Below are 12,678 nucleotides of genomic sequence, written 5' to 3' on the forward strand. Positions count from 1 at the left end.
TTATATCACTTTGACGTCCTTTTTTTTTTTTTTTTGGTTTGGGTTTTTTTGTTTGTTTGTTTGTTTAATTGCTCTGGCTAGAACTTTGAGTACTATATTGAATAGGTAGAGAGAGATTGGGCAGCCTTACCTAGGCCCTGATTTTAGTGGAATTGTTTCGAGTTTTTCTCCATTTAGTTTGATGTTGGCTACAGGTTTGTTGTATATTGTTTTTACTATGTTTAGGTATGGGCCTTGAATTCCTGATCTTTCTAAGACTTTTACCCTGAAGGGGTGTTGTATTTTGTCAAAAGTTTTTTCAGCATCTAATAAGATAGTCATGCGGATTTTTTTCTTTGAGTTTGTTTATATAGTATATTATGCTGATGGACTGAAAGGCTCCTGTAAGGCGAAGGACACTGTCATCAGGACAAAACAGCAACCAACAGAAAGCGAAAAGATCTTTACAAATCCTACATCTGACAGAGGGATAATATCCAATATATACAAAGAACTCAACAAGTTAGACTCCAGAGTACCAAATAATTCTATTAAAATTGGAGTACAGAGATAAACAAAGAATTCTCAACTGAAGGATCTTGAATGGCCAAGAAGCATCTAAAGAACTGCTCCCTCATCAGGGAAATGCAAATCAAAATAACACTGAGATTCCACCTTACACTAGTCAGAAGGACTAAGATCAAGAATTTGGGTGACAGCAGATGCTGGTGAGAATGTGGAGAAAATGGACCACTCCTCCATTTCTGGTGGGATTGCAAGCTGGTACAACCACTGTGGAAATCAGTGGATATAGAAAATGTGGTACATTTACACAACAGAGTACTACTCAGCTTTTAAAAACAATGACTTCATGAAATCCTTAGGCAAATGGATGGAACTAGAAAATATCACCCTGAGTGAGGTAAACCAGTCACAAAAGAACTCACATGGTATATACTCACTGATAAGTGGATATTAGGCCAAATGCTTGGAATACCCTCAAGTAGAAGGAAGACCAAAGTGTGGATGCACATCTCCCTGTCTTCCACACCTGATTCTTCTACCCTTTTCCCCTCCCCCTCCTCTCCTTCCCAAGTCCCTCCCATCCTCTACCTCCCATGACTATTTTGTTCCCCCTTCCAAGTAGTAAGATCAGGTGTGGAAGACAGGGGAGAGTCAGGAAATTCACTAGAGGTGTGTAGCAATGGTGGATGGGGGAACTGGGGCTAACCACCAAAAAGTCCCAGATGCCAGGAAAGCAAGAAGCTTCCAGGACCCAATGGGGATGACAAGGGGGAGAGAGATCTTGTAGAGACCATATCCACAGGTTAGGTACGGCCCCCCTGTTGAAGGGAGGGAGCCTCCTACCCTTCTCAAAATTTTACCCAGAATTGCTCCTGTCTAAAGGAAATACAGGGACAAAGTGTGGAGCAGAGACTGAAGGAAAGGCCATCTAGAGACTGCCCCACCTGGGGATTGATCCCATATACTGTCACCAAACACAGACACTATTGCTGATCTCAAGAAGTGTTTGCTGACAGGAGCCTGGTATAGCTGTCCCCAGAGAGGCTCTGTCACAATACAGATGTGGATGTTCGCAGCCAACCATTGGACTATGCACAGGGTTCCCAATGGAGTTAGGGGAAGGACTGAAGGACCTGAAGGGGTTTGCAACCCCACAGGAAGAACAATAGCATCAACCAACCAGAACCCCCAGAGCTCCCAAGGAGTAAACTACCAACCAAAGAGTACACATGGAGGGACCCATGTCTCCAGCTGCACATGTAGCAGAGGATGGCCTTGCTGGACATCACTGGGAGGAGAGGTCCTTGGTTCTGTGAAGCCTCAATGCCCCAGTGTAGGAGAATACTAGGGTGGTGAGGTAGGAGTGGTTGGGTGTGTGGGTGGGTGAGCCCCCTCATAGAAGCAGGGGGGAGGAGAAATGGGATAGGGGGTTTCTGGAGGGGAAACTGGGAAGGGGAGATAACATTTGAAATGTAAATAAATAAAATAACCAAAAAAAATTTAAATAGCAAGTATGAGACTGTAAAGGGAAATACTTACATGCATATTTGCTAAATGTAAGTAAATGTTACCTAATGTAAATTAAAAATGTTAGAAGAAAAAAGAGAAATACAAATGGGCAATTGGCATATGAGCTTAATATCATGTGTGAAATGTCATTCACTGGAGAAATGCAAACTACACCACGATGGACTAACACTTCACAACCACTAGGATGAGAATAATGGGAAAGTGGTGGAGATAACATGTGTCAGCAGGGACTGGGAAAACTGAACCCTATATATTCCTAGAGAGAATTCTGAATGGCATACCAGCTGGGGAAGACCTTTGACAGTATCTCAACAAGTCAATAATCCTGCAATAGCTGGCAGTTAAGAGACCCATGACTGATCAACATGCAGAGAATAAGAGACTGCAGCGTGCTCATGGTTAAATAGGACATCTACATGAAAACCCTCCCCCAAAGGCTCAGGGGTCTCTGTGGAAGCGGGTGTGTGTGGCAAGGCTGGGTCCTTGAAGCTTAAAGCAGTCAAAATCCCAGCAGGGAGGAGGGAGGCAGGGCTTGGATTCTCAGCCCTAGCTGATGAGCTCTGGGCATCCTGCAGTGGCGAGGAGGAGGAGGAGAGCCAGTTTTCTCTAATGATCTGACCTTGTATGGGTTGAACCCACTTCAGGGTGGGCCCTACACTGAAAGTATTTGGGAAACAAAAATTGCATTGGGATGGGGTGAGACGAAAGTAGATTGAGAGAAAACACCAAACTGGGTGGGTAGAGAGATGGGGATGGATTTTGGAGAAGTTGAGTGCTGGGAATGAATATAAACAAGACATTGAATGTAATTCTCAAAGAATTAATAAAATATTATTAAAATAAAATAAATAAGAAGTTAACAGAATCTCCCCATTCAGCAGTTCTGTCTCTAGGTATTTATTCAGGAGAACTGAACACAGGGACTCAACAGATTCCTTCCTCCAGCTCTTCACACAGCACTCTTCTCCATGGACTGCAGAGCGGCTAAGCAAGTGTTGAATTTTACACAAAGCAGAGTATATTAAGCAGCAGAATTGTGTCCAGCCGTGAAAAGGAATCAAGTCTCATAAATCCTGTACCATATATGAGCCTTGAAAATGTTCCTCAGGCACAGAACAATTATTAGATGAGCCTACTAATATAAACGTCTGGAGTCCACAATTTCATAGACACACAAAGCAGATGGGCAAGGGGGAGGAGGAAAGAAGTTAGTGTTTAGTGACTTTATATTTTAGAATTGTGACATAGAATTGGAACAGGATGGTGGTATAGTTGCATATTAATAATATAATTTAGTTGTACAAACTGAATTTACACATAGAAAATGGTGTTAATGGCAAATTTTACCAGTATGCTAGTTAACAGTAAAGTATCAGTTTCTACAATGAAAGGAAGAAAATCCTAAGTGGAGGCAATAGATTCATAGGTGCGGATAAGATCGGTCCTGGGTTATGGAACAAAGGGGGTCAGGATGTAGTCTTCCAGGTTTCTAGTTTTGATTCCACAGAGGCATCTCACATAGGCATCAGAAAACAGAACAAAACAAGAAAGTATTATATAAACAAAGTATTCATTTCAAAAACACATTAGAAAAAAGAACAATGAAAAGAACCAGAAGGAATTAGGAAAAGGCAAATAGCAAAAATAAAAACCAAAGTTAACTTGGAAAACAAAGTCCAAAATAAAAGTAACAATGCTTATTTTTGACAGTATCCTTGACAAATCCTTTGGAATACTGATGAAGGAAAAAGAAGAAAAGCAGAAGCTGATGTGTACGCAGAGAGCAGCCTTTACCCCAGTTATACCACAGAAAATAGGTAGGTGTCTAACATGCCTTGCATGTAGGGTTACAACAGAAATTCAAAAGGTAAGGAGATTAAAATATAACGGTGCTGGGATCAAACCAGGTCCTCTGCAGGCTTATCCTTGAACAACACTCCCCAGCCCCAGCGGGCGAGCAGGTCAGTAACCAACTGGACTTGCAAAGGTCAGCTTTGGGGAAGAGTTGGAGAAAGACTTAGGAGCCTGCTGGGAAAGCCTTTCTTGGAATCAATCAGTTTGAAAGCAGGAAGAACAGCACCCTGGCTTTCACACTCAAGCCACCTTGGAACTAGGATAAGCTAAGCGTGATCTTAAAAGCTCATCTCAACTCAAAACAAAGTAAGGGCATTCCCAAAGAACAAACCAAGTGGAGCTGTAAACGTGAGAACTGGGGCTGCAGCTATGGCTGGCTACCTTGCCAACCTCAGTAACAAACTGGTTTAGTAGAATGACTTCCGTGTCCGGACAAGCAAGGTCAGGGCAGTGTATTTATGTCAAGAAGGCAGAGAGGACTGAGCAGAGACCCTCACACCCACACCCACCCAAACACTCATTGACTGGCTTGCTGTGAAAAGTGAGAGGGCGGGGCTTGCAAGGAAGCTGTTGTCTGAAAGGTGTTTGTGTGCTCCTTTCTAAAGATATTTCTAGGCTTCCTGAGGAGTAACTGTTACCCTGGATTTTGTGTTTGTACAAAGTTGTGCTTGTTTTTAATAAACACTGGTACAGTAGTTTTATGTGACTTGTGTTTTTAATTTTATAATGTGTTTATAAAGAAGGTACAGTAGTTTTATGTGACTTGTGTTTTTAATTTTATAATGTGTTTATAAAGAAACTGTGTTTCTGATAATAAGGAACAATGGACTCACTAAATAAGGAATAATTAATAATAAAAAGAGAAACAAAACGTCAAAGCCATAAATATATTGTAATACCAACACCAGGGACAAACAAAGGTAAAAACAAAAAGAAGCAAGTGATATAAGCTTTAACTTCCCTCCCAAGCCTTCTGGAAACAACTCCCACCCCACCTGCTAAGTCAGAGAACTGAATGCTAACCCTGAAACAAAACCCCCTTCTCTCTATTCTCTCCTTCCCCTGCAGGGTGGGCCCTCAGCTTGACAGCCTGGGGAGGCCCAGAGTGGTGGTTGGGGCAGACAAAAGGGATCCTCGCACAGGAAACGGGGTAGAGGAGCACAGGGGTGTAAGACACGACCCACCATAGTGGGGGAAATCAAAATGGAGCCCTGGTGCCAGGGGAAGGCACACTGGCGGTCCTGGGAAAGGAGGCACAGTTGCCCCCATATTCTCCCTCCAGGAGGTATCATTGGTCGGCCAACTGCCCATCTGGCTCCGGTTAGAAAACCACACTTGGACCAAGTCCTTCTGCAGCCGGAGGCGCCCAGCAATATAGCTGATTTGCTGGGGCGTGGGCTCTGGACACTGCAAGAACAGTTTTTCCAGATTGCTCCCAATGCGCCTCTCTCTGCTTGCACGTCTCCGCTTCCGGGCCTGCTGTAGGATCATCTCCATTCTGCATATGCCCAGAAGGTTCTTCTCATCTACTTCCTCTAACCACATTTTCAGCAGGGGTCGCAGCTTCCACATGTTGGCAAGGCTGAGTTGCTGGGCCTCGAAGCGGCATATGGTCGTCTGGCTGAGAACCTTCCCAAACATAGCTCCCACAGCGAATCCCACATCGGCCTGTGAGTAGCCCAGGGTCATCCGCTTCTGTCTCAGTTCCTTGGCCAGCTGCTCCATTTCTTTTTGTATGGCTGAAACGTCCTCTGGCAGTGCCAAATTTGGCATGTACCTCAAGGCGATGTAGGGTCCAGGGCAGGTATCCTCGGAGGAACTCTGGGACCAGGCCCTTGCCTCACAAGCTCCGTAGGGTGCTATCCCACCTCGGAATTCATAAGGTGTGGGACCCAGCGGCACTCCCCATACCTCAGGGCCTGGACAGATGCCTGGCCCCATACCTGGCCGCACCATTAACCTGCTTGTGGCTGCCTGGCTGCTCAACCATACTGGGGTGTCAACTCGTACAGGAACTGGCCCTTCCCGGCCACCGCCACTACTGCCTGGGAGGGGGAAGACGTTTGAAGACCTGCGCCCCGCCATGAGGTGGATGGGATCCCCAGCAAGAGTCTGGTAGGAACTGATGGCTCTCGAGGCTTCTGAACAGCCACTAGCCTCGCCCTCGAGCCCCGCCCCCTAATGGGCGGAGACAGCATTGCAAGCAAGACACTGAATCAAAGTGTGTTTGGAAGCAGGGGCCTGGAGACTGAGGTAACTTATTGAGCCCTCAGGCTTAAAAACACGACAACGAAGTCGGCCACCCAGACGCCCCAGGACTCCCAGGGACTAAACCATCAACACATGGTTCCAGCCAAAAGTGTGGCAGAGGAATGCCTTGTCCAGCATTAGTGGGAGGAGAGGTCCTTGGTCCTGTGAAGGTTCAATAGATGCCCCAGCATGGGGAAATTAAGGGAGGGTAGGTGGGAGTGGGTGGGGTGGAGGGGCATATACTTGGAGGCAGGGGGTGGGAGGAGGGGTTGGGGGTTTTCGGGAAGAGGGGAAACTGGGAAGGGTTTCAGCATTTAACATGTAAATGAAGAATACATTAAAAAATATTTAAAATCAACAACAAACAAACCACAGAGCCTCTAGTCCTAACTGAGCACACATCTGGAGCCTTGCACCTCCAAGCACTGCCTGGATCTTACCCTTGACTGGGACCCAGGGCCTGGGTAAGCTCTCAAAAACTCAGCGGTCTCCTTCCTTCCACTCACGCCCTTTGAACCACCATCTTGGTTCACACACACACTGCAGTTTTAACTAGGGTCAGTTTTCTGCCTCAGATTCTAGACATATTCTTACACTGTACCACCACACTCCACTCCTTCACTGGCAGAATTTCTGGGTGAAATTAATGTGCCTTCCACCATTCCTGCAATTATGCATTATAACTCAGTTTCCCATCCCATGCCTCCTCACTCAATAGAAAACAAAAAACCCTGTCATCTTCCTCCCTCCAGGGGACATGATTTCTGGTCTGACATGACCTGCCCTTGTGCACTGAGAATGAGTCTTCCACTACCTGACTCAGCAACACAAACTTATACACAATGCCTCTCTCTTTCCAGAGATACAACTATCTCATTTAAGTCTTTCTAACATGCCCCTACCTCAGGCTTATAGCTTTAGTCCCCAAGTAGGGAAAATAAAGAGAAGAAAGGTCTAAGATGAGGTTCAAAGTTTCTAAAGAAGATGATGAAGTGACTGGAAGATCTCAGCCTCACGCCTCATAATTCTTTAAGCCAACTACAATACAGCCCCGTCTCTCCCAGTGTCTACTGAAACTGGTCTTCTTGTCCTCCAGCTATCAAATCCAAAGGATCATAAAATTCTATATTCTACTAACATTCTCTGCAGTTTCTGTAAGAATAAGCATTACTTTATTCTTTCTTTAAACATTTATGTGTATCAGCCAAGTATTCTCTGACTGGTTTTCTGACTTCCACATCTGCGGGTCCAAATTACCCTAGTTTTGTGCCACCTCTCCAGAGGCCACAGGGCTGACTCATGACATTACCATCACTCACACACCAGCTAATCTTCAGCTTTCTCATGCCGACAAGGCATCAGTCCTTGTACACTTGACCTTTTGAAACACTAGCTCTTGCTGTCTCGGCCATGCTGTCCCCTACTTAGGCCACATGACCTGCTTCTCTTCCAGGTTCATCTTTCATAGGGCTGCTAAAGATAACCTTCCAAAAACCATGTCAAAGCAGTCCAACCCTAATCACAGAAAACCTAATGGTGTCACTTCACTCTTCAAAACAGCTTCCAATGCCAGCCCCCTTCTCTCAGCTGACATGGAGGGGTGGTTGCAGAGCTTCACACTACCTGAGTCAGCCCCATTATACACCCTCCCCAGTCCTTATATAGTTGTTTTCTCTTAAATGTCATTTGTACCCCGTGTGCCCCTATTCCTGCCTGAGATGATTTCCCTGTGTCTTTGTCTCATTACTGTTCAGCAGTGTGCTTAGATACTCCCATGAGAAAAGGATACCTCTCATCATTCTTTGCAAACTACAGTCCTTCTAACTCTGTTTTCCTCTCTCGCATAGTTTACTTTGTGCGTAGTATAGGCACTGTCTAATAAATATTTGTCTATGTGTCCACAGTATGTTTCTTTACTGCGTTGTCCACAGTGTCTATAGTAGTATCTGTACACAACCAAAGGACTCAGAGAACAGAAGAAGCATGCCGAATGTAGTGGCTATTCTTGTTTGTCAACTTGACTCTATCTGGAATGAACTTTGACCTGGATCTTGGCTTGGAGATCTTGAGGCATAGTGGCTATGAATCTCAGAAGATTCAGACAGGAAGATCTATGAGTTCAAGGTCATCTGGGACAAAGCAAGTCCCAGATCCAGGTATGGTGGCATACACCTTTAATCAGAGCCAAACCTTCTGCTGGAGACCTACATAAGGACATTGGAAGAAGGAAAATAGACTCTTATCTTCTTTACCTGCTTGCCTTGTGGGACTGAGTGACTGCTAGATCCTTGGACTTCCATTCACAGCTGCTGCTGACCATTGTTGGGGGGTTGGACTACAGACTGTAAGTCATCAACAAATTCCCTTACTATATAAAAACTACCCATATGTTCTGTGACTCTAGAGAACCCTGACTAATACAGAAGTTGGTACTCGGATGGCTCTAGAGGAGCAGAAGCATAAGGATGAATCTTTTAAAAATCTGGGTTTGGTTTGGTAATTCACTAGCACCTTAAACTACTGAAACCTCTCCAGAACATTGAAGACCCGTGGACAAAACTATATTTCAAGCTTAAAGAATCTAATGCCTTTGAATATCTTGATGAATTAGGTGATTCTGTGTACAAAACTTTCTACAAGTTGGGGGAAAAATGGAAAATGATTTTGCTGGCTAAGACAGATCCTAACATCTCGGGGAATAAAACGATGAAGGGAAAGAAGAAGCTGTACAATAAAATTGAATAGCTCCAGATGCAAATAAACAATCTAAAAGTTGCTAAGTGTGTCCTTGAAGAGAATCTTCTTTCCAGAAGCCATAGAGCTCAAGTTGCAGAAAATCAGACTGAAGCCCTCATTATAAGGTTGGCTGAATTACAGCGAAAATTCAAGTCTCAGCCTCAGAGGGTAGCAAAGAATGGGATCCTATAACTTGGTATGGGGATGTGTGGGAGGACCCTGTTAAAGCTGAGAATTTTGAATCTTCAGATTCTCAAGGCTTTGCCCCACCTGAGGAAGTAGTGCCCTCAGCTCCACCCCTTGAAATAATGCTTTCCCCACATGAGGAAATTAGTCTGATAAACTAGCAATGACTTTCACTGAAGAAAATGACAGACAAGACAATATAAGACCACATACTGATGTTTCACAAGGTTCACCAATAGTTTCTTCTAGACCTTTAACCAGACTCAAGGCAAAGCAGGCCCCTAGAGGGGAGGTAGAAAGTGTAGTCCATGAGGAAATGCACTATACTATTAAGGAGCTTAATGAGTTTGCTAATTCATTCAAGCAGAAGTCTGAGGAATATGTGTGGGAATGGATTTTAAGGGTGTGGGATAATGGTAGAAGGAACATAAAACTAGAGCGGGCTGAGTGTATTGACATGGGCCCTCTGAGTAGACATTCCAGGTTTAATATGAAAGCTCGCACAGTTACAAAAAAGGTGTCAAAAGTTTGTTTGAATGGTTGGCTGAAGTGTTTATCAAAAGATGGCCTACTGAAAAGATGGCCTGATATCCCTTGGCTTAGTGTTGATGAAGGGATTATAAGGCTTAGGAAAATTGGATTGCTAGAGTGAATAAGTTGTATAAAACCTAATCCACCACAATGTGAAGGCCCGGAAGATATGCCCTTCACTAATCCTATAAGATGCAAACTGGTGAGAGGGGCACCAACACATTTGAAGAGCGCTGTTCTTGCCCTTTTTCTTGTGCCAGACCTTAGGGCTGGAGATGCTGCTGCTCAATTAGATGAATTAAATGCAATGGGTTTAATTGGGCCTGAGATAACAAGGGCCAGGTGGTAGCATTAAATAGCCAGAGACAAGGCAATTGTAGTTATTATAATGGACAGCATTGACAAAACAATATTTATAATGATATACCCTGTAATGGTCAGCACAGCAGAGGTGGAATTTATAATGGCATGACTCGTTTGGACCTTTGGTACTGGCTAATCAGTCATGGTGTTTCTAGGCATGAAATAGATAGGAACCCTACTGCATATTTGTCTGATCTGAATAAACAGAAAAATTCTCAAACAAATGAAAGAAAGGCTACATTGGATCGTGGCAAAAGGCAATCTCTGCCAGTGAATCAATTTCCAGACTCGAGACAGTTTGCAGATCCAGAACCCCTTGAATGAAGGGGTGGCCAGGTTCCCCTGAGGAAGGAACTTGATAAGACACCTAAAAGTTTTGCTGTTAGCCTTTCTTCATTTCTTCCCCAGAGGGACCTATGGCCTTTTACAACGGTAACTGTACTCTGGGGTAAAGGAATTAATCAAACTTTCCAGGGTCTACTGGATACTGGTTCTGAATTGACACTGATCACAGAAGATCCCAAGAAACATTGTGGCCCTCCAGTTAGAGTAGGGGTGTCTTAGTCAGAGTTTCTATTCCTGCACAAACATCATGACCAAGAAGCAAGTTGGGGAGGAAAGGATTTAATCAGCTTACATATTTATATTGCTGTTCATCACCAAAGGAAGTCAGGACTGGAACTCAAGCAGGTCAGGATACAGGAGCTGATGCAGAGGCCATGGAGGGATGTTTCTTACTGGCTTGTTCGCCCTGGCTTGTTCAGCCTGATCGCTTATAGAATGCAAGACTACTAGCCCAGGAATAGTACCACCCACACATCCCCTAACCCCTGCCCTGATCACTAATTGAGAAAATGCTTTACAGTTGGATCTCCTGGACTCCAGTCTGTGTCAAGTTGACACACAAAACCAGCCAGTACAAGGGCTTATGGAGGACAGGTGATGTATGGAATTTTGACTGATGTCCAGCACACAGTAGGTCCAGTAGACCCCAAATACATCCTATGGTCATTTCCCCAGTTCCAGAATGTGTAATTGGGATAGATATATTCAGAAATTGGCAGAATTCTCACACTGGTTCTCTGAACTGTGGAGTGAGGGGGCCATTATGGTTGGAAAGACTAAATGGAAGCCTTTGGAGTTGCCTCTGCCAAAGAAAATAGTGAATCAAAACCAGTATCATATTCTTGGAGGAATTGCAGAAATTACTGCCACTATCAAGGACTTGAAAGATGCAGGGGCAGTGGTTCTCACCACATTTCCCTTTAACTCTCCTATCTGGCCAGTGCAGAAGACAGATGGACCATGGAGGATCACAGCTGACTATCGAAAACTAAATCGGGTAGTAACTACAATTGCAGTTGCTGTACCAGATGTAGATTCATTACTTGAGCAAATTAACACATTTCCTGGTACCTGGTATGCAGCTATTGATCCAGCAAATGCCTTCTTCTCAGTACCTGTTTATAAGCAACACCAGAAGCAATTTGCTGTCAGTTGGCAAGGCCAGCAGTATACCTTTACAGTTTTGCCTCAAAGATATATTAACTCTCCTGCCCTGTGTCAAAACTTAGTTATAAGGGATCTTGATCTTTTGTGTCTTCCACAAAATACTGGTGCACTATATTGATGACATTATGCTGACTGGATCAAGTGAGCATGAAGTAGCAACCACTTTGGATTCATTAGTAACACATATGAGTATCAGAGAAAGGGAAATAAATCCAATCAAAATTCAAGGACCGTCTACCTCAGTGAAATTCTTAGGAGTACATTAGTGTAGGGCATGCAGAGATATTCCTTCTAAGGTGAAAGATAAGTTATTGGATCTGGCCCCTCCCACCACTAAGGGAGAAGTACAACATTTAGTGGGTCTATTTGGAATCTGGAGACAGCACATTCCTCACTTTGGTGTGTTACTCAGGCCTATTTACCAAGTGACTTGGAAAGCTGCTAGCTTTGTGTGGGGCCTGGAACAGGAAAAGGCTCTTCAACAGGTCCAGGCTGCAGTGCAGGCTGCTTTACCACTTGGATTATAAAATTCAGCAGACCCGATAGTACTTGAGGTGTTGGTGGCAGATAGAGATGCTATTTGGAGTTACATGAAGTCGCTCAAATGCCTATTGTTTCTACTCCCATTACAATGCCATCTGCTGCCAAGCATGCGCCCATAGCCTCATGGGGTGTTCCCAAGGGACATTGCCCCATTGTAAATTTACAAATGCGTTTGTGACTGTAGGAGGAATAGTTATATCATATTAGGCATATTCATGACCTTGTTGTTGTTTCATGTGGACATGAGATATTATTTGTGTCAGGTTAGCAAGGGGTGGACTGTAGTGACTAGTCCCGGTTGTCAACTTGACAATGTCTGGAATGAACTCTGACCTAGATCTTGGCTTGGAGATCTTGAGGCATAATAGCTATGAATCCCAGAAGATTAAGACAGGGAGATCTCTGAGTTCAAGTCATCTGTGACAAAGCAAGCCCCAGATCCAGGCATGGTGACACACACCTTTAATCTGGGCCACACCTGCTGGAGATCTACATGAGAAGACTGGAAAAAGGAAGATGGACTCTCTCTTCTTCACCTGCTTGTGTTGTGGGACTGAACAACTGCTAGATCCTTGGACTTCTATTCACTTGGGAGTTGGACTACAGACTGTAAATCATCAACAAATTCCCTTACTATATAAAGAATATCCACACGTTCTGTGACTCTAG

General features: G+C 44.2%; 2 protein-coding genes across 4 annotated transcripts in view; both read right to left on the reverse strand.

Moving 5' to 3' along the window:
- Fam172a (family with sequence similarity 172 member A) overlaps nucleotides 1–12,678 on the reverse strand; it is a 482,169-nt gene that overhangs the window by 106,365 nt on the left and 363,126 nt on the right. The gene's annotated exons all lie outside the window — the stretch shown is intronic.
- Pou5f2 (POU domain class 5, transcription factor 2) lies at nucleotides 4,931–6,144 on the reverse strand. Its single transcript, XM_052160056.1, has one exon. The coding sequence runs from the start codon at nucleotides 5,971–5,973 to the stop codon at nucleotides 4,966–4,968; it is 1,008 nt and encodes a 335-aa protein (XP_052016016.1). The 5' UTR covers nucleotides 5,974–6,144; the 3' UTR covers nucleotides 4,931–4,965.

The sequence above is a fragment of the Apodemus sylvaticus genome, chromosome 16 (assembly GCF_947179515.1).
Source record: "Apodemus sylvaticus chromosome 16, mApoSyl1.1, whole genome shotgun sequence".
NCBI classification, from domain to species: domain Eukaryota; kingdom Metazoa; phylum Chordata; class Mammalia; order Rodentia; family Muridae; genus Apodemus; species Apodemus sylvaticus.

Excerpts from the sequence above, each read along its gene's own strand:
- Pou5f2 (XM_052160056.1), bottom strand. The coding sequence starts at position 5,973 with ATGGCGGGGCGCAGGTCTTCAAACGTCTTCCCCCTCCCAGGCAGTAGT.